Here is a 21651-nt window from a genome sequence, read left to right on the forward strand (position 1 = left end):
TTGTAATACAAACATATAACCTTATTGTTTTATTTTATTTTTTTGAACAGTGTATAATATATTAAATTATATACATTATTTTTTTTATTATATTTTTAATTGACGACAATGGACTTGTGAAACTAGTTCTCGCTCTCTTCTATGAAACTTTTAAAAAGAAATCGGCCATATAGCCGATCATTTGGGCTCAAGAGTGGTATCATTACGACCTACTCTTCAAGGTGATCATTTTGATATAAGGGAAGCATAGGTTTTTCACAATTGCCGGAGATGGTGAACTTAATTAAAAGTAACATTTAGTTTCTTTTATATTTAGTTAACCAAAAAAATTTTCTGCTTTGTTTATAAAATCAAAATGTTTTGTAAAAAGTAACTATGTATTTGTTTTTTAATTTGGTTAAACAAAAATTCATGATAAAAAACCAAAATGTGTATTTTTATTACAATTCAAAAATAACTTCTAAGTTTCTTTTTTGTTTGATAACTAAAAGAAACATTATTATTTACATGCAAATTACATTAGTGACTAAAAAGTGAATTAAAATTTTTCATTAAAAAATTACCATATAGTATACTAAAGTAACTTTTGAAAAAAAGTTATATAGTAATTTGTTATATTTTATTGTATCTCATTAGCTCCTAAAACAAGTTTGAAGGTAACGTAAAAGTATCTTAAATAATAAAACATTATAATATAACCTAAAAAAATTAATAAATATTTTAAGATAAAAAAGTTTCAATAAATAAATTTTGGAGGTAACCAAAATCTATATGAAATAATATGCTCTAAAAATAATTTTTTTTACGAAAAAGTAACAAATTGGTAACTTATCTCCATTATAAGTAACCAAAATATTACTTTTGAAAGCCCATAAAAATAAAAAATTCGGGATTTCAAGAATGTTTCCAATTCAGGTATATTATTTTTGAAATCTGGTATTTTTTTATGACGTGACAAGGTATTTTTGTAAATAAAATTTTGTAGGTTATTTTTGTAATTACCTTATGTTATATGTATAAAAGTTGGTATATTTGATATTATTTCTAATGCTTATGTTTTTTTGGGTAATTATTTTATAATCTATATATATTTATGCAAAGCTTAATAGTATTAAATAAGGCTCAACCCTACAATTGAATATTTTGATCGAATTTACATGCAATATAATTTTTCTACTAAAAATGATTTTTTTTTCGGTTCTTATAAAAAATGTTCTTTTTTTTTTCTTTTATTTACATTTTTACTGTTATGGTATATGTGTATAGTTAATGTTTGGTATATGTAAAGTATATTTTTGAGTGTAGTTAATGTTCGATATGTGAGGTATATATCCTTATTTTTTGTTATTTAATTTCAATAGCGATTTGTTGTAAAAGCCTATTCATATTATTGTGCAAGGTTGAAAAATAGCCACATAGTGGTGGTTTGAGATTTCAAATTCAAAGTGTAGGGAAATGATTTTTCTCAATAAATTAGGTGATATAAATTAAGTAAAACATAAAGAAAAGCTCCAAATGAGCTCATCGCAGAGATGATCTGAAATGAGCTCATCATCAGAAGAGCTGTTTAACGCCTAAAATGTGACTACCACTAAGCGGTAGTTGTAGTAAGATCGAGCGGTCGATCCACAAGGAGGTAACCTAAAATCAAAATATTAGTAGAAAATAACAAAAAAAGTTAGTAACAAGAAATAAATAAAGTTGTAAATGAAGAGTGGTTTGAGATTTTGGTATTGTCTTTTTGATAAAGTGATAAAATGAGATAGGTGAAATAAAGGTAAGATGTAATTAAGAGTTTGAGAAAATGAAAGGTTTCAAGAATCATTCATATGCTTGTTTAGTTACTTAGTTACTTGATTTATAAAAATACACAAGTAAATAGTTTACATCCCAACATTTACTTGGAAAATCTAACATTAAAGTCCATATTCTTGTCTAACAAAAGTTCATTTGAGTTATAAAGTTCTTTACTTTAAAAGCACAATGTTAATCTTATGAAAAATCTAAAAATGACAAAATACACAGACAATAATGCAAAAGAAGATTAGACATAAAATTAGGTATCAATATTACTTTTACTAATTAGAAGTACATAGAAAGAGCATGACTAATCATATATACTATTAGCATAAGTAAATAAAGATAACAAAATAAAGATGGAGATGAAAGAACATAAATAACTCAAAAATTTTACATTAAGAACATAGTAAATCAAAGTAGCAAAATAACATCACTAGCATATGGAATCACCCCTAACCTTCCTAGGAAGATTAGGCCATTATGCTCATGATTCTCACAAAAAATCTAAGAAGAAAGTGAGTAGAAATTTTGCTATAGTTTCTAAACTCTAAAAATTATATCCATATTGTGAAGAAAGAGTCCCTATTTATAGAAGTAGAAAATGACTAAAAAGAAATTAAACAACAAAATGGGATTTACAAAATAAATCTGAAATATTAATAATAAAATATGATTTTGAAAAATCAAATCTTATTATTAATATTACCCTAGCTATTTTGGTGTATGGTCAAAATGTTCTTTTTCAAAGACACCAAAAAAGATGAGCTTTAAAGCTCATAATGGAAATATTGCAAGGCCCAATACCCACAAAATATGGGTTGAATGTGGCTGGTGGCTGATGTGGGTTTTGACCCATTTCCAGCCAATGAGGAGGTGACACGTAGGCGGGCTACTGAGAAATTGGGCTCTTTGGGCCGAATTGATGCTGGAGCTATTTTGTTTTGCTGGAAGGTGCATGGCTGAAGGAAGGGACTTGGGCCTGCGTTGGGCTTGCTGAAAAGAAATGTTGGGATGCATTTGGGCTGTTGAAGGCTTGGTGTGATTGCAAGGTTGATGTGTGCTGAAGGGAAGAGAAGGAAAAGCTAGCCACGTTGGAGTGAAGCTGAAGGAAATGGAGGACAGGTGCGGACGCGTGGCGTGAGGCGAGTGGTTGGCAGGCTAGCAGCGTCAGGTGGCTTGCAGGTTCGGCTCGGCTCGGCTCGGCTTCAGTGGCTGGGGAGGAAATTGGGCCTGGGCTTCTCCTTCAGTTGGGCTTTAGTCTCAAGAATACCATTTTATCTTCTCTTTTTTGTCAATTTTAACTATTTCTTTCTTCTATCTTTTTATTATTGTCCAAATGCAAATTATTTCCTTAAAATTAAACATAAATTAAATCAAAATTTAATATTTTCAATTAAAGCAAATATTACAATAAATTCATGAAAATATTAATTAAAACTTAACTTATTTTACACTTTAAAACTAATGAATTTTCATTTTTGAACACTAATCACAACCCCCAACTAGCTTATTGCTAGTCCCTAGCAATTCAAGCGAAAAAGAAAATTGTCAAGTTGAATAATCAAGTCAAACCATGTAGAATCATCTAAGCATTTTCAAAGTATCAGCAAGAAGTCAGAAGTTACTATCTAAGCTACTATAGTTGCGATTTCAGAGTTGTGTGTGTGTGCACCAAATCATATTCTTTTTATCACAAGTCATAACACAAATAGTATTGAAAAATCTCAAAAGTATAAAGATTTCAACTCCAAATTCCTCATGGGCATTGAAAGTATTTGTATGGGAAGGATTATACTCTTGGAGTTGGAAATGTAATAGTTTACGCTCAAATGAGAAAAGATAAACTTTTTAGGACAAGCAATTTGAACAAGTGTTGATCACAAGATAGGCAAATCAACTTATTGGAATCCAAATGACAAACAACATTTGGGATTTACATGAGAAAACTCAAAGAACAGAATGACAACTAACTAGAAATGATAAATAAGAAAATGAACTATAATGAAAATAAAATTGTTTTTTTTGTTTTTTTTAATACAATTACACAAAATAATAGTAATAGAAATATATATTTTTTTTTTCAACAACTACAAAATGATAGAGGGAAGTGTTGCTCTTGTTCTCTTTTTTTTCATTTTTTTTTATTTATCTATTATTTCTTTTTCTTTTGTTTTCTTTTTTTTTTCATTTTTTTTTACAAGAGACAACACAAAAATAAAAAGGAAATTACAAATACAATACAATAAATAGAACACAAATGATTACAAATACTTATCTTAAATGAAAAACATCCTTCTAGTAAATGTCATGTTTTAAATTCCAAAGATGTGACTTTACCAACTCAAATGATCAATAAAAGTTCAAAAAGTTGTTTCTCAACTCTCACAACTCACCAAGAAATGAAAAACTTTAAACTTGAAATTTCTCTCAACTATTTGTGTTAACAACCAATTTATCACATGTTTGGAAAGTGCACAAAAGAACTCTGAAAATCACTTCTTAATAGCTAAACATAGTAAGAACTGACTTAAACCAACAAGTTATACTCATGCTTGGATAATTTTGAGAAAATTTGACTTAAAAATTCAACAAGACAATAATGTTTTCCAAATGAATGCTAATGCATGCTCACCACCCCCAACCAAAAATCAGACAGTGTCCTCAATGTCAAAATGAATAATCAATGAAAAAGGTAAGGAGAGAGAACACCTGGATAATGACCATATCCATGAGGCAAGAGCGAAAATAGTCTGGTAACAATACCCCAAAACAAAATACGAAAAAGCATACAAAAATAAAAGAAAGACAGAAAAATAAAGATAATGAAAAATAAAAATAAAAAGAACAATAACAAACCATTTAGAACTTCATCGTGTATAGATTGGGTCCTTAAGAAGGACCTCTTCAACACGACTCACACTCTCAATGTAATGCTTCAGTCTTTGGCCATTAACTCGAAAAATTCTCCCATCGATTGGGTCCTCAACCTCAACAAAACCGTTGGGAAATGCTTGCTTTGCTACAAATGGGCCAGTCCATTGTGATCGCAGTTTACCAAGATGCAGGTGCAAGTGAGAATCGTATAGATGCACTTTTTGAGTTGGCTCAAAGTATTTTCGCATGATTTGTTTGTCGTGAGCAATTTTCAATTTTTCTTTATAAATCCTGGAATTGTCATATGCATCGTTTCTCAACTCCTCAATTTCGGACAACTGGGGTTTGCGGTTGATACCTGCAGCATTCAGACAAAGCTTAGGGCTTTGATAGCCCAATATGCTATATGCTCGAGCTCGACAGGTAAATGACAGGCTTTTCCAAAGACAAGATGATAGGGAGACATCCCAAGAGGGGACTTAAAAGCAGTGCGATATGCCCAAAGAGCATCTAGAAGTTGTGTAGACCAATCTTTGCGGTTGGGATTTACCGTCTTTTCCAGAATGTGTGTTTATCTCCCTATTGGCTAACTCAGCTTGACCATTGGTCTGTGGATGATAGGAATTTGCAACTTTATGAAGTACACCGTACTTGCGCATAAGAGTCTCAAAGGATCTGTTGCAAAAATGAGTGCCTTGATCACTGATGATAGCGCGAGGGGTACTGAACCTTGATAACACATTTTCTTTCAAGAATTTGACAACTGTAGCGTTATCATTGGTTCGACATGGTACAACCTCGACCCATTTAGAAACATAATCCACGGTGAGAAGAATGTAAAGGTAGCCAAAAGAAGGTGGAAATGGTCCCATAAAGTCTATCCCCCAATAATCAAATATTTCGATAACAAGAATTGGGTTCAAGGGCATCATGTGCCAACGGGATAAGGATCCTAACTTTTGGCACCTTATACAAGAACGATAGAAATCATTGGTGTCTTTGAACAAAGTGGGTTAGTAAAGGCCACACTGTAAGATTTTTGCAGCGGTTTTCTTCACAGAGAAGTGGCCACCACAAGCATCATTGTGGCAAAAATTCAGCACACTAGACACCTCATCGTCAGGGATGCATCTTCGCATGATTTGTTCGGGGCAATACTTGAATAAGTATGGGTCATCCTAAAAGAAATTGTGCACCTCGACCAGAAATTTGCGTTTGTCTTGTGAACTCCATTCAGATGGGAGTTCACCTGTTACTAAGTAGTTTACAATGTGAGCATTCCACGGTAACTTAGAAACAGAAAGCAATTGTTCTTCAGGGAAATCATCGTGAATAGGTGGACTATCAGCGGGATCACTGAATTCAAGTCGGGACAAGTGGTCCGCAACGACATTTTCAACACCTTTCTTGTCTTTGATCGTTATATCAAATTCTTGCAGGAGAAGGATCCACCGTATTAATCGCGCCTTAGCATCCTTTTTGGAAAGGAGATACTTAAGGGCGGAGTGATCTGTGAAGATCGTAATAGGCGATCCAATCAAATAAGATCGGAATTTGTCAAGGGCAAAGACAACGGCAAGCAACTATTTTTTAGTAGCGGAATAGTTCATTTGAGCACTATTAAGAGTTCGGCTTGCATAATAGACAACAAATGGTTTCCCCTCCCTTCGTTGTCCTAGCATAGCTCCCACAGCGAAGTTGTTGGCGTCACACATGATCTCGAAAGGAAGGCTCTAATCAAGTGACTGAATGATGGGAGCGGAAGTGAGTGAATTGACAAGCGTTCGGAATGATTCCTCACACTTAGGTGTCCATTCAAAAGTGGCATCTTTGGCTAGGAGGTTGCTTAGCGGACGGGCAATCATTGAAAATTTTTGTATGAACTTCCTATAGAAACTAGCATGACCGAGAAATGACCTAACGTCTTTGACAGTCTTAGGAGTCAGCAGGTTGGAGATAAGGTCGACTTTGGATTGGTCAACCTCAATTCCTTTTTTAGAAACAATGTGGCCTAAGACTATGCCAGAAGATACCATGAAGTGGCATTTCTCCCAATTGAGTACAAGTCCTTTCTCAATGCATCGTTTTAAAACAACTTCAAGATGAAGAAGACATGTCTCAAAGGAGTTTCCAAAAACGGTTAGGTCATCCATGAATACTTCCATAGATTTTTTGATCATGTCACTAAAGATGCTCATCATGCATCTTTGGAAAGTAGTTGGTGCATTACACAAGCCAAATGGCATACGCCGGAAAGAAAAAGTGCCAAAGGGACAAGTGAAAGTGGTCTTATCTTGATCCTCTAATGCAATCTCAATTTGATAATAGCCAGAATAGCCATCAAGAAAGCAATAGAAAGGATGACCAGCTACATGTTCAAGGATTTGATTAATGAATGGGAGTGGAAAATGATCTTTGCGGGAGGCGGCATTTAATTTTCTATAATCAATGCACATGCGCCACCCCGTCACCGTTTTTGTGGGGACAAGGACCCCTTTTTCATTTTGGATCACGGTGACACCTGATTTCTTGTGCACGACTTGAGTTGGACTGACCCACTTGCTATCAGCTACGAGGTAAATAATACCAGCGTCTAGCAATTTCAAAAGTTCATTTTTTACAACTTCCTTCATTGTGGGGTTCAGTCGCCTTTGAGGGTCTCTTCAAGAGATGGCTTCGTCCTCCAAATTGATTCGATGGGAGAAAATTAAAGGGCTAATACCTTTGATATCAGCAAGGGCCCAACCTATCGCAGATTTATGCGTTCGCAGTAGGTCGAGTAACTGCAATTCGTGAGAATTTTGAAGGTTGGACGAGATGATAACTGGAAAGGTTTCACCATCTCCCAAGAAGGCATGTTTCAGACCCTCGGGAAGTTGGGTCAATTGAACAATTGGAACCTCTTCGGCTGAAGTTTTCGGCTGTGCCCTCTCACGAGGTAGCTCTTCAAAGCGAGGTTGCCAAAACTGAGTCATTCTATGGCGTGAGTCTATGCGATTCGATATTGCAGGAGTAGACTCAATAGAACTGGGACTTTCATTGTCAGACAGAAAGAGGAGTTCATCAAGATTATCAAAGTTGCTGCGCAATTGAACCTCCTCGGGAATTATAGTGTCAATCATGAATGTTTGATAGCATTCATCATCTTCTCGGGGTTGTTTGCCGATGTGGAATATATTGACTTCAAGAGTCATGTTTCCAAACGATATCTTCATTAGACCATTCCGACAATTGATGAAAGCATTTGCAGTGGCAAGGAATGGTCTTCCAAGGATAATAGAATTTTAGACTCCATGTTCACCACAGATTGGGTATCAAGAATAAGAAAATCCATGGGGTAATAGAATTTTTCAATTTGAACCAATACATCCTCAACAATACCCCTAGGCTTTTTGGTGGAACGATCAGCAAGCTGTAGTACTGTTGTGTAAATTCGATACGCAAGTGCACGTAATCGTACAAGTAATAAAGAGTAAGTGAGATCGTTCCCACGAGGACTGTATACTAAGTACCCAAACTTAATTCCTATTTCTATTTGGCTAACAATAATTGAGTCACAAGAATTAACTAAAATTGTAAAAAAAAAATCTAAAATTAACTTCAATAACTGAAAATAAATAATGTTACGAAAATTCAATGGATTAAAAACTAGGGCAATTAATTTCATCAACCATCCTCTTTATTTTTCCTTAACACAAATCTTACTATTCAACTCTTCTCTTGTGATAGCAGGTCAACAATAATAACTTATATTCGTACTAGGATATATAAGTCTCAATCTTATGCAAATTTTCTACATCTCTGTGATTAATAAACATAAGATTGGCATTAAGATTAACAAACCTAAAACTACACAGATCACACAGGTACTCTCGTCCTAATATGAAATCTATGTTTATTCAATTACAGCATATTCAATTCTCACTTTTCAGATTTCGAATCAAAATCATATATTTCATGTTAATGGTGATCAATCATTCACAAGCATTAGGTTCGAATTGAATAAATCACAAGATAAAATTGAAATCATAAAACTTGCATTAATTTAAAATAAAGGTTCACGAGAATCCATTAACACCCTAGAAAAATAGTTTAGTTCATGATCAAATCCATAATAACCATAGAAGAAATTAAAAGCATCCAAAATACATAAATTCAAAGTAGAAAAGAAGAAAACTGTGATGAATTCTTCGATTCCGATTGCAATCCTCTCCAGTGTGCCTTCAGTCGTCTCCTAGGGTTAATCCTTTTTCTAAAAACGTCATTAAGAAAGCTTTTATAATCCCTAATTAATTATGTGCGAAATGACAAAATTGCCCTTGAAAAATGCCCTAACTTTGGCTTTCGTACAGACAAGAGCCGCGGCGCTGATGAATAGAGCCGCGGCTCAAGTGCAATTCGCGATCCAAATTTCCTCTCTGACTTCTAGTAGCGCCACGGCCCCAATTGATAGAGCCGCGACTCAAATTGCCTTTCAATTGCTGCCTTCTCTGTAACTCTCAGGGCCGCGGCGCTAGTGCATAGAGCTGCGGCTCAAATTGCAAATTTTTTACCAAATCTTCAATTTGACCCACGATTTCACTAACTTCCATTCCTTACCCCGTTTAACACCTTCTCTTCAAGAATTAAGCAATTTTCCTTCAATTTCAAACTTTTTTCTTCATAACCACACTTAATCCTGAAAACACAATAAAAACCAGCATAATATCGCACAAAACCAAATAAAAGATTAAAATTGCCTCTTAAAACATGTCCTAAAACCATACCAAAACTAGTCCTAACAAATTCCCCCAAACTTATCATTTACTCGCCCTCGAGTAAAGAATACAACTAAGACTCTATAAACCTAAACAACCCAAATTGACAACCATTAAAATAGCCTCAAAATTCATGAATGCCATATGCATATAATTCTAAAGAAAAGTAACGTGCCACTTCAAAAAATTAATGCAGAATTTCAATCAAAATACTTCACCAATTCATTGTAATTCATCGATATTCATGCTCATTCACCCATAACCAATAAATATAAAGAATTGAACCAATCTATGCATGCCAAATTCTCACAATCAATCCACTCACACGATTATTCCATATGCTTGCTATACTTACTATTCTCCACTAATGTAAACAAGTACACACTTAAAAATCAATAGGACTTTACAAAGCTTGTAATAGATGGCTTAGGTAAAGGTGGATGAGAAGACATTTTAGGCTCAAATATACCATAAGCATTCAAACCAAACAACCTATCCCATTAACTCAACTTCACATCCCATTGTTACTCTTTTTTTTTTTTTTTCTTTTTCAAGATTGAGAAGAGTTGACTATGTATTCATCACATTTTTTTTCAAACTACATTCCCCCAAACTTAGATTTTTCAGTAAATAACTTAAGGAATGTAGTTTATTCTGAATTCATAGTTTCTTTTCTTCTTCTATTTCTTCCTTCTTCAATCTTTTTTTTTTAATTGCACTGAGTAACCACATATTTATACATATGTCCCTTAAACATTCACTCCCCCTTCCAATCAAAAGATATGTTTTATGCTCATGGTATAGGACAAAGGGAATAATGAATATACGGATACAAATTTAGGCTCAAAGCATGTGTTAAGCAATGAAAAAGGTCAACTATAAGCTCAAATAGGGTAACTAGGGATAAAAATATATAAGGGTTAGCTTGAAAGGCTCAAACGTTCCAAAAATGGCCTATATCCTCTTCTTACGTGTGTATTTGTTTAGGGTTTCATCTCAAATAGCAAGCAAGCAAGTTCTAGAAAAATTTCAACTTGTACAATCCACAATCCAAAATTCAACATGCATAAACAGAGTTCAATTCCCACATTTACAACTATGAGCAATAGTTCAAACAAATATCCAATTAACCACAGTGAAGTGACAAAGTATTTCAATCAAGCACACAGATTTTTTTTTTTTTATAAATGCACAACTTTTCCTTCGGATTATAAAACACAGCAATCATTCAATCTCATCAGCAAACAATTATCAATTGGGTTTAAACTCTAACAACACCGTGAAAACTAGACTCAAACAACTAAAACTGAACTTAAAAAAAAAAAAAAAACTAACAACAAAGCTAAAAATAAATCCCTTCCCCCAAACTTAAGACTAACATTGCCCCCAATGTTAAACTTAAATAGAAAGAAAAGACGTACCGAAGACTCCATAGCAAAATATTTAAAAAGGAGGAGGTGGTGGAGGTGGATACCGTGGTGGATAAGGCGGGTACAGAGGTGGGGGTGGAAAGTAATCTTGCCCCGCATCATTCAAAGACCATCGATTGACCAGAGTATTCAAACGATCCACATGAGCAACATCATAATCATATCGGTGACCCATATATTGATGCATCATTTGATGTTGTTGGACCATATACTGATTTTGCTGAATAATGTAATCCAAACGACCCTGGGTATCTTGATCACTGGACTCAACTGGACCACCCAGTAGCAGCGGTGGATCCAGTTGCATCGGGTCAGCATTATTATCATTGGCATTGCCCGTGTCATTCCCACCGTTTCCATCTCCTCCAAGATCTTGATCTTCTTCTTGTGGAACTGCTGCAGCACGATTCCGAGGAGGAGCTGGGACATACGGAATAGGCAACGGATACTTGGATATTTTCGCTCGAGTAATGGGAGGTTTCGCCTTTAGAGTCACATCGTTGTCATAAATTGGGACCTCATAGGTAAGGCATAAATCAGTCAAAAAGTGGATATGAGGCAGTCCAATAGTAGTAGAACCACTCAGAACATGATTAATACTTTCACGAATTCTACGGCCAACATCCACATGAAGCCCCTTCACTAAAGCATAGACTAAATAAATGCGTTCCATATTGATGGTCGAAAAGTGCCCAGATGGCATCAACCGACTACTAACAAAGTATAGCCATGCTCTAGCTTCCTGGGTAAACTGACACAAATGTAACCCAGCATACTCATTATGAGTAATTATCCACTCCGCTCCAGGGAATGAAATTGTATTGAGAATTTCGGCATGATCAATTTCACCCCCAACCAACACCTCGTACTGTTCTTCATTCCCCTCATAACTAGGAGTACCATAGAGAGCATTCAATGCATCCGCAGCAGTTGGCACCCACACACCCCTCACAAAGCACTTCTTTCCACCCTTCATTTCCGGATAATTAGCATAAAATTCATAGCAAATAGAAATATTTGCTCGAACGATATCCTTGTCTACAAACCCTTGCCATTTCCTTGCCGCTATATTTGCCCGGATGCGTTCATTGAGTGGGTCATTTCCATATGGTTCATTGCGATACTCAAAACCCCTTTCATGAATGACCGACTTAGTGCACAACTTGAGATATCTATCCTGCGCCTTCTTATTCACAAACCTCGCAGCATCAAAATCTGATGGGGCTAGTGGGGGAGGAGCATCCCGAGCCCTTGACGTGGAAGCCTTACCCTTATCTTTAGTCGTATTTCTAGTTTTAGGTGCCATTATTTCACAAAAATTAGAACAAATATCCCAAACAATCAGACTTAACTTGGACAGCACCTCTCCTTAATTTCTTAACTTCCCAAATTCTCTTAATCACCCAAATCTTCCAACAATAAACCAGAACACAGCCAATAACAACAATGCTCAAATATATTTCTCTCTACAATTCACAAATCAATATCCATCCATGTACAATGAAAACAGTAGATAAATCCCACTTACTTGATAAGAGATAAATGATCCTGAATAGTAGAGATGCCCAAAATGCCAAAACTTTTCCAATTCTTCTCCAAGATTCGAAAATTAGGGGTTAGGGTTTTCAAAAAATGAGGATGAAATGTATTTTAGAGAAGACTGAAGAAAATTTAGGCTGTAGAATGGAAGAAAAGTGCTGAAAACTTGGTTTAATGGAAGCTTAAAGGTGGAATGATGGCTAGGTTGTGATGGCTATGGTGGTTTGGGAATGAATGGGTCGGAGAAGAAGACGAAGAGAAGAGAAAAACGGAATGAAAAGAGATTGAGGGAAGAAATTTAAACTGAAAAACCCTTAAATACGAATCTGGGCCCATTTGGCGCCGCGGCTCCATGTGATAGAGCCGCGGCTCAAATTCAAAACTGGGCGAAGGCTAGGCTCGGGTTCCTTTAGGGCCGCGGCGCTGTCCAATAGAGTCGCGGCTCAAATGCCCAATTTTTCTTGTTTACTCTCTGACTTTTGTAGAGCTGCGGCTCAAATTCTTTCCATAAAAAAAATCAGCACTTCTGACTTAGATAGCGCCGCGGCTCCAAATCCTAGAGCTGCGGCTCAAATTCCCTTTTCCTGGTGCATCCCTTCCTGATCACATTAGGGTCGTGGCTCTAAATTTTAGAGCTGCGGCTCAATTTCAACTGTTATGATATAACTCCTTCTTCTTCTTTTTTCACGATTTTCACGGTTCTCCTCTTTTTTATTTTATTTATTTGTTTTTTATTTTATTTTATTTTTTCACGATTTTCACGGTTCTAATTACAGAAGCAAATCAAAATAACATCAAAATAAAATTGTTCAACTAAAACTAAAAATAATTACATAAAAATTAAAAATACGAAACATAAGCTTGAGATGCCTCTCAAGGGCGCTGTCGTTAACGTCATTTAGCCGGACGCTGGAGTCCTCATCACTAAGGATGCAAGATAATTACCGACTTAGCTTGATCATAAGGACCTCCCAAGTACGGCTTAAGTCTCTGCCCATTCACTTTAAAAGTTCCGTTCTTCTCGCTGCATACTTCTACTGCTCCATATGGAAATACTTTCACAATTGTATATGGCCCGGACCATCTAGACTTCAATTTTCCTGGGAAGAGCTTTAATCTTGAATTAAATAATAACACCTGCTGCCCCAGGTGAAATTCCTTGTGTACAAGATTCTTATCATGCCATGTTTTAGTTCGTTCCTTGTAGATCTTCGCATTTTCATACGCCTAATTCCGGAATTCCTCTAACTCATTCAACTGCAACATTCTCTTTTCTCCCGCGGCGGACATGTCCATGTTTAGCTTATGCATTGCCCAATATGCTCGGTGCTCTAACTCAACTGGTAAATGACACGCCTTACCGAAAACCAATCTATATGGCGACATACCAATTGGAGTTTTAAAAGCTGTCCTATATGCCCATAATGCATCATCAAGTCTTTTGGACCAATCTTTCCTCGAGCTTTGCACCGTTTTCTCTAAAATACTCTTCACTTCCCTATTTGGGATTTCTGCTTGGCCATTGCTTTGAGGGTGATAGGGCAAAGCAGTTCTATGTCTTACACCGTATTTGGACAACAATGCATCAAATTGCTTATTGCAGAAATGGCTCCCTTCATCACTGACTATAGCTCTAGGAGTTCCAAACCGAGTAAAAATATATTTCTGAAGGAAATTGAGAACCGTTTTACAGTCATTAGCTGGTGTTGCTGCTGCTTCAACCCACTTGGATACATAATCGACAGCTAGTAATATATAAAGATTGTTATATGACGACGGAAAAGGTCCCATGAAGTCAATTCCCCAGACATCGAAAAGTTCCACTTCCAAAATTCCGGTCAAAGGCATTTCATTCCTCCTTGTGATGTTACCAGTGCGTTGGCAATGATCACATGCCTTGACAAAATTATAAGCATCTTTAAAAAGACTAGGCCAAAAGAACCCCGATTGAAGTACCTTGGCTGCTGTCCTATTTCCCCCAAAATGCCCTCCACATTGCAACGTGTGACAGTGAGACAATATGGAACACATTTCCTCTTCAGGCACACAACGACGAATGATCTGATCGGCACAATGCTTGTAGAGAATCGGTTCTTCCCAATAATAGTGTTTTACTTCAGAATAAAACTTTTTAAGCTGTTGTCTAGACATCTCCGAAGGAACTATGTTGGCCGCCAAGAAATTCACATAATCAGCATACCACGGGACACTCACCTCTTCTCTGATGGCAAATAATTGCTCATCGGGAAAACTGTCATTTATTTGTACTTCTTTCTTACCCGGTGTCTCTGTAACCCCCAACCTTGATAAATGATCAGCTACCGAATTCTCTGTTCCTTTTTTATCTCTGATCTCAATATCAAACTCTTGTAATAACAGTATCCACCGTATTAATCGAGGCTTTGCATCTTTCTTTGCCATGAGGTACTTTATTGTCGAATGATCAGTGTACACGATGACCTTATTTCCAACGAGGTAGGGTCTAAACTTATCGACTGCAAAAACTATTGCAAGCAGCTCCTTTTCAGTGGTGGCATAGTTCAATTGAGCTTCATTCATTGTTTTGCTTGCATAATAAATTGTATAAAAGACCCTATCAATTCTCTGACCCAAAACGGCCCCAACTGCATAGTCACTGGCATCGCACATCAATTCGAATGGAAGGTCCCAATTTGGTGCAACAACTATCGGTGCAGAAATCAACTTCTCCTTTAACATTCGGAAAGCTTTTAAACAATCTTCATTAAAATCGAACTTCACTTCATTCATTAACAAGGTCGAAAGAGGCTTAGCAATTTTGGAAAAATCTCTGATAAATCTTCTGTAAAATCCAGCATGCCCAAGAAAACTTCGTACTCCTTTTACTGACACTGGTGGGGGAAGGTTTTCTATTACTGAGATTTTGGCTCGATCCACCTCAATACCTTTACTAGATATTTTGTGCCCAAGTACTATTCCCTCCTTGACCATAAAGTGGAATTTTTCCCAGTTTAACACCAAATTTGTTTTTTCACACCGGTTTAATACATTCTTCAGATTACCCAAACACAGATCAAATGAAGAGCCAAAGACCAAAAAATCATCCATGAAAATCTCAATGCTCCTTTCCACCATATTTGAAAATATAGCCATCATGCACCGTTGGAATGTTGCTGGTGCATTACATAACCCGAATGGCATTCTCCTGAAAGCGAACGTGCCATAGGGACATGTAAATGTCGTTTTCTCTTGGTCCTCTGGTGCGATGGCAATTTGATGATAACCTGAGTAACCATCTAAAAAGCAATAATACTCATTGCCTGCCAACCTATCCAACATCTGGTCAACAAAAGGAAGTGGGAAGTGATCTTTTCGTGTAGCCTTATTTAACTTACGATAGTCGATGCAAATGCGCCACCCGGTCACAGTTCGAGTTGGGATTAACTCGTTATTTTCATTCTTAACTACTGTTATTCCACCTTTCTTTGGCACCACCTGCACTGGACTCACCCAAGCACTATCAGAAATTGGGTAAATCACCCCGACGTCCAACCATTTCAAAATCTGCTCAAGTACAACATCCTTCATAGCTGGATTGAGCCTCCTTTGGGCCTCTATAGATGGCTTGGTTTCTGCCTCCACTAAGATTCGATGCATTACCGTTGAAGGACTTATTCCTCTAATATCTGCCAATGTCCATCCAATGGCCAATTTATGATCTCGTAAAACCCTCAACAATTTCTCCAATTCAGTTTTTGAGAGATCAGCTGAAACAATTACTGGCAAGGTCTCGTTCTCCCCTAAGTACGCATAACACAAATTCTCAGGAAGAGCCTTTAATTCCAATTTCGGTGGCTGCTGAATGGATGTTAATGGACGATCGGTGGCCTCTGCCAACTCTTCAAATTTCTTTAAATACGGGTGGTAAGAGTTAATCCACTTTACATATTCTTTCATCTCTTCATCATCTTCATCTTCCTCCCCACCAGTCAACACTGCCTCTAAAGCATCACTACTGACCCTTCTTTTCAAAACTGCTTTATCTATCACATCCACACTGTAGCAACTGTCACCAGCCATCAGATACGTCATTGCCTTGAAGACACTGAATACTACCTCATCCCCCTCAACTCTGAGTTTCAGCTCTCCCTTTTGCACATCTATTAGAGCTTGTCCTGTTGCTAGGAACGGTCGCCCAAGAATAATTGGGACATTTGCATCCTCCTCCATGTCCAGCACAATAAAATATGCAGGGAAAATGAATTTGTCGACCTTCACTAGCACATCTTCAATAATCCCCCTCGGATGAGCCAGTGATCTATCGGCCAACTGTAGTGTAACAGTTGTTGGCTTTGCCTCACCCAAACCAAGTCTTTTGAATACTGATAGAGGCATGAGATTTATGCTGGCTCCCAAATCACATAGTGCATGTTTACACTCAAAGTTACCAATTGTGCATGGGATTGTGAAACTTCCAGGATCTCTCAACTTCTGTGGAAGCTTCCTTTGCAAAATAGCACTGCACTCTTCGGTCAATGCCACAGTTTCGTAATCCTCCATCTTTCTCTTCTTTGATAAAATATCTTTCATAAATTTAACGTAACTGGGCATCTGCTCTAATGCTTCTGCGAAGGGTATGTTGATATGCAGCCTCTTGAATACCTCTAAGAACTTTGCAAACTGCTTGTCAAGACGGTTCTTTTGGAGTCTCTGTGGATATGGAATTTTTCTGTGATGATCTATAGACACCGGAGGTACCACTTCTCTTGCTGGCGGAATCTCTTTAACCTTCTCTTCACAAGTCTTCTTGTCCTCTTCATTGGGTGCCTGTTGATCTTGCTTCTGCTCGATGCTCTTTTCCACATTTGTTCCCTCATACACTATTCCACTCCTCAAAGTAATCGCCTGACACTGTTCGTTAGGATTCCCCTTTGGATTCACCTCAGTAGTGCTTGGCAAGTTCCCTTGAGCTCGGTTTGCCATAAGCGTAGCCAACTGTCCAATCTGAGTTTCCAAGCTCCGAATTGATGATCTCGTTTCAGTCATAAATTGAGTCAACACATCGGCCTGACCGTCTTGCTTTTCTTGCATCTATTGCTGTGCAGGTCTTACTGTTTGCTGCTGAAAAAAACCAGGAGGAGGTCGAGGATACTGTGGTTGATTCTGTTGAAACTGTTGCTGACTGCCCTGCCCAGTTGTCCACAGAAAGTTTGGGTGATTCCGCCACCCTGGATTGTAATTCATGGAATATGGGTTGTTGGAAGGTCTTGGGAAGTTCCCTATTGCTTGCACTTGCTCCATAGGCATATTGTTAAAATCCCTATTCGTGCATTGTTCAAATAAATGAGGCCCCCCACATAACTCACAAATAATCTGCATTTGCATCACGGGAGCCTGAGCATGAATGTTATTCTGCTGTAACTGTTTAGTTAATGTTGCCACTTGAGCGGACAACATTGAAATGGCATCCAATTCATGCACTCCAGCCACCTTCTTATTGGTTTCTCTTTCTGATGGCCATTGATAGTTATTCATGGCCATTTCCTCCAATAGATCATAAGCTTGGTTAGCGCTCTTACTCATGAACGCTCCTCCAGACGCTGCATCTATGATTGTGCGAGTAGTACCACACAAACCATTGTAAAAAATATGGACTAGCATCTATTTTTCGATTCCATGATGGGGACATTTTCTCAACAACTCCTTAAACCTCTCCCACGCATCATACAACGATTCACCATCTTTTTGGTGAAAATTATTGATTTCACCTCTATACCGTGCAGACAGCGATGGTGGGAAAAATTTCGCTAAATTTTTTTGAGTTAGCTCTTCCCATGTTGTTATAGAATAGGCTTCCAGAGAAATAAGCCAACTCTTTGCTCGGTCCCTCAGTGAAAACGGGAAAAGTCTCAATCTCACTACATCATTTGTCACTCCGTTCATCTTGAATGTGGCGCAGAGCTCTAGGAAATTAGCCAGATGTAAGTTTGGGTCTTCCGTTGGCAATCCCCCAAACTGAACTGATGATTGTACCATTTGCAAAATAGCAGGCTTAATTTCAAAATTATTAGCCTCAACCGTTGGAGGTCTAATGCACGACTGTGCCCCCGTTACAGTAGGTATCACATAGTCCCTCAAACTTCTTTGCATTGGTTGCTGAACTGGTGCAACTCCTATTCCTCCAACATTATCCGCTGCTATCCCAGCATTTCTATTCTCATTGTTACCATGGGCAATGTTGTCAACCCCTCCGTTACCTCTGTTCTGAGCCATTTTTTCTACCCTTTTCTGTTTCCGATTTCTTCTACAGGTTTTCTCAATTTCCGGATCAACAGGCACCCTTGACTCAGACCCCTGTCGTCGCATAAACTATATAAGTACCTGAAATCACAGATTGCAATAGAAAACCAGTATGAGAATGGTAAGAAAGAACGACAACCAAATTAGAAAAAGAATTAATTTCTTGATATTAGTAAAAAAAACAGTCCCCGGCAATGGCGCCAAAAACTTGTTGTGTAAATTCGATACGCAAGTGCACGTAATCGTACAAGTAATAAAGAGTAAGTGAGATCGTTCCCACGAGGACTGTATACTAAGTACCCAAACTTAATTCCTATTTCTATTTGGCTAACAATAATTGAGTCACAAGAATTAACTAAAATTGTAAAACAAAAATCTAAAATTAACTTCAATAACTGAAAATAAATAATGTTACGAAAATTCAATGGATTAAAAACTAGGGAAATTAATTTCATCAACCATCCTCTTTATTTTTCCTTAACACAAATCTTACTATTCAATTCTTCTCTTGTGATAGCAGGTCAACAATAATAACTTATATTCGTACTAGGATATATAAGTCTCAATCTTATGCAAAGTTTCTACATCTCTGTGATTAATAAACATAAGATTGGCATTAAGATTAACAACCCTAAAACTACACAGATCACACAGGTACTCTCGTCCTAATATGAAATCTATGTTTATTCAATTACAGCATATTCAATTCTCACTTTTCAGATTTCGAATCAAAATCATATATTTCATGTTAATGGTGATCAATCATTCACAAGCATTAGGTTCGAATTGAATAAATCACAAGATAAAATTGAAATCATAAAACTTGCATTAATTTAAAATAAAGGTTCACGAGAATCCATTAACACCCTAGAAAAATAGTTTAGTTCATGATCAAATCCATAATAACCATAGAAGAAATTAAAAGCATCCAAAATACAGAAATTCAAAGTTGAAAAGAAGAAAACTGTGATGAATTCTTCGATTCCGATTGCAATCCTCTCCAGTGTGCCTTCAGTCATCTCCTAGGGTTAATCCTTTTTCTAAAAACGTCATTAAGAAAGCTTTTATAATCCCTAATTAATTATGTGCGAAATGACAAAATTGCCCTTGAAAAATGCCCTAACTTTGGCTTCCGTACGGACAAGAGCCGCGACGCTGATGAATAGAGTCGTGGCTCAAGTGCAATTCGCGATCCAAATTTCCTCTCTGACTTCTAGTAGCGCCGCGGCCCCAATTGATAGAGCCGCGGCTCAAATTGCCTTTCAATTGCTGCCTTCTCTGTAACTCTCAGGGCCGCGGCGCTAGTGCATAGAGCTGCGGCTCAAATTGCAATTTTTTTACCAAATCTTCAATTTGACCCCCGATTTCACTAACTTCCATTCCTTAGCCCGTTTAACACCTTCTCTTCAAGAATTAAGCAATTTTCCTTCAATTTCAAACTTTTTCCTTCATAACCACACTTAATCCTGAAAACACAATAAAAACCGGCATAATATCGCACAAAACCAAATAAAAGATTAAAATTGCCTCTTAAAACATGTCCTAAAACCATACCAAAACTAGTCCTAACAAGTACAACAGATGTTGGCTTCATTTCTCCAAGACCGAGTTGCGAGTATACAGAGTAAGGCATGAGATTGACACTTGCGCCAAGATCAAGTAAGGCTTGACTGATTGCATGGGTCCCAATTTGGCAAGAAATGGTCAACCGGGATCTTTGTATTTTGGCGGTGCCTTTTGTTCAATCACCGCACTCACTTGCTCAGTCAAGAAAGCAGTCTTCTTGACATGATGCTTCCTTTTTGCAATGCATAGATCCTTGATGATTTTGGCATAAGCGGGCACTTGTTTAATGATGTGAAGCAAAGGAAGATTAATCTTCACTTGTGTCAAGTGCTCAAGGAGTTCAGCTCTGTTATCAGGAAGTTTCCCAACAGGTTTCAAAGCCTGGGGAAATGGTACTTTTTGAGTGGCATTGAGTGGTGGATTTTCATAAATGACTTTTGGAGTACTGAGAGTGTTGGATTTTATGGGTGGGTCTTGCAAAGTTTTACCGCTTCTCGTCGTGATGACATTCACTTCCTTGACATTTTGATCATTAGAATTTGAAGATTGGGCCATGTGTTGGCCTTGCACATTGAATTTCAGTTGGGAAGGAAGTTTGCCTTTTTCCGGAATGGCCAAGAATTCAGTCAATTTTGAGAATTGACAATTCATTTCCTTGATTTCTTCCATCATTTGGCGATTAAGTTTGGATTGTTCCTCCATGAATGCATGAAGAGTATTCTTGAGAGAATTTCGTTGTGGATGAGCATTGTATTGAGGTGCAGAATACGCCTTTGATGGTTGAACTTGCTGCTCATTTCTCCATTGGCCTCCAGACGATTGAGCTTGGTTGGAATCTCTCCAACTGAAATTTGGGTGGTTTCTCCAACCAAGGTTGTATGTATGGGAGAATGGCTTGTTATATGCCCCTAAGGCATTGCATTGCTCCTCATAAACCCCCCTCATTTCATTCAAAGCTAAGCAGTCCTTAGCTAAGTGCTCCGTCCCTCCACAAACAAAGCAAGGTTCTTGCGGTTCCGCTTGAGCGATCATGTGCGACTTTTGGCCATTTTTCGCCATTAAGACCTCAAACTACTTTTTCAAAGCTTCGAGTTGGGCCTTAACACTATCCTCTTCTCGAAGTTGATAGACCCCAGATGGTTTGTGTCGGTTAGTTCTATCAGTAGCACTTGGACTAGTCCAGGTGTGAGACTTTTTCGCGGTTTCTTCGAGATATTCAAGAGCATCGTCTGGCTCTTTTTCGAGGAATTCACCATTGCATAGAATTTCTACAAACTGGCGCTCACAACTCGTGAGGCCTTCATAGAAGTAACTGACCAAACGCCAGTTCTCATAGCCATGGTGCGAGCACTGATTTAACAGATCTTTGAATATTTCCCAGACTTGATAGAACGTTTCATTGTCCT

The 21651-nt window shown here is 37.3% G+C and overlaps 1 protein-coding gene and 1 non-coding gene across 2 annotated transcripts; one reads left to right on the top strand and one right to left on the bottom strand.

Annotated features, from left to right (window-relative positions):
* Positions 1–16050: 16050 nt before the first annotated feature.
* LOC133800094 (uncharacterized) lies at positions 16051–17470 on the bottom strand. The gene is made up of 2 exons (XM_062238067.1): positions 16109–17470; positions 16051–16065 (listed from the first exon to the last, which is right to left on the bottom strand). The coding sequence occupies exons 1-2, from the start codon at positions 17468–17470 to the stop codon at positions 16051–16053; spliced, it is 1377 nt and encodes a 458-aa protein (XP_062094051.1).
* Positions 17471–18050: 580 nt separating this feature from the next.
* On the top strand, positions 18051–18156 carry LOC133802745 (small nucleolar RNA R71). The gene has a single exon (XR_009877492.1). It is a non-coding gene; the product is annotated as a small nucleolar RNA R71 (small nucleolar RNA).
* Positions 18157–21651: the final 3495 nt, after the last annotated feature.

The sequence above is a fragment of the Humulus lupulus genome, chromosome 9, assembly GCF_963169125.1.
Source record: "Humulus lupulus chromosome 9, drHumLupu1.1, whole genome shotgun sequence".
Taxonomy (NCBI): domain Eukaryota; kingdom Viridiplantae; phylum Streptophyta; class Magnoliopsida; order Rosales; family Cannabaceae; genus Humulus; species Humulus lupulus.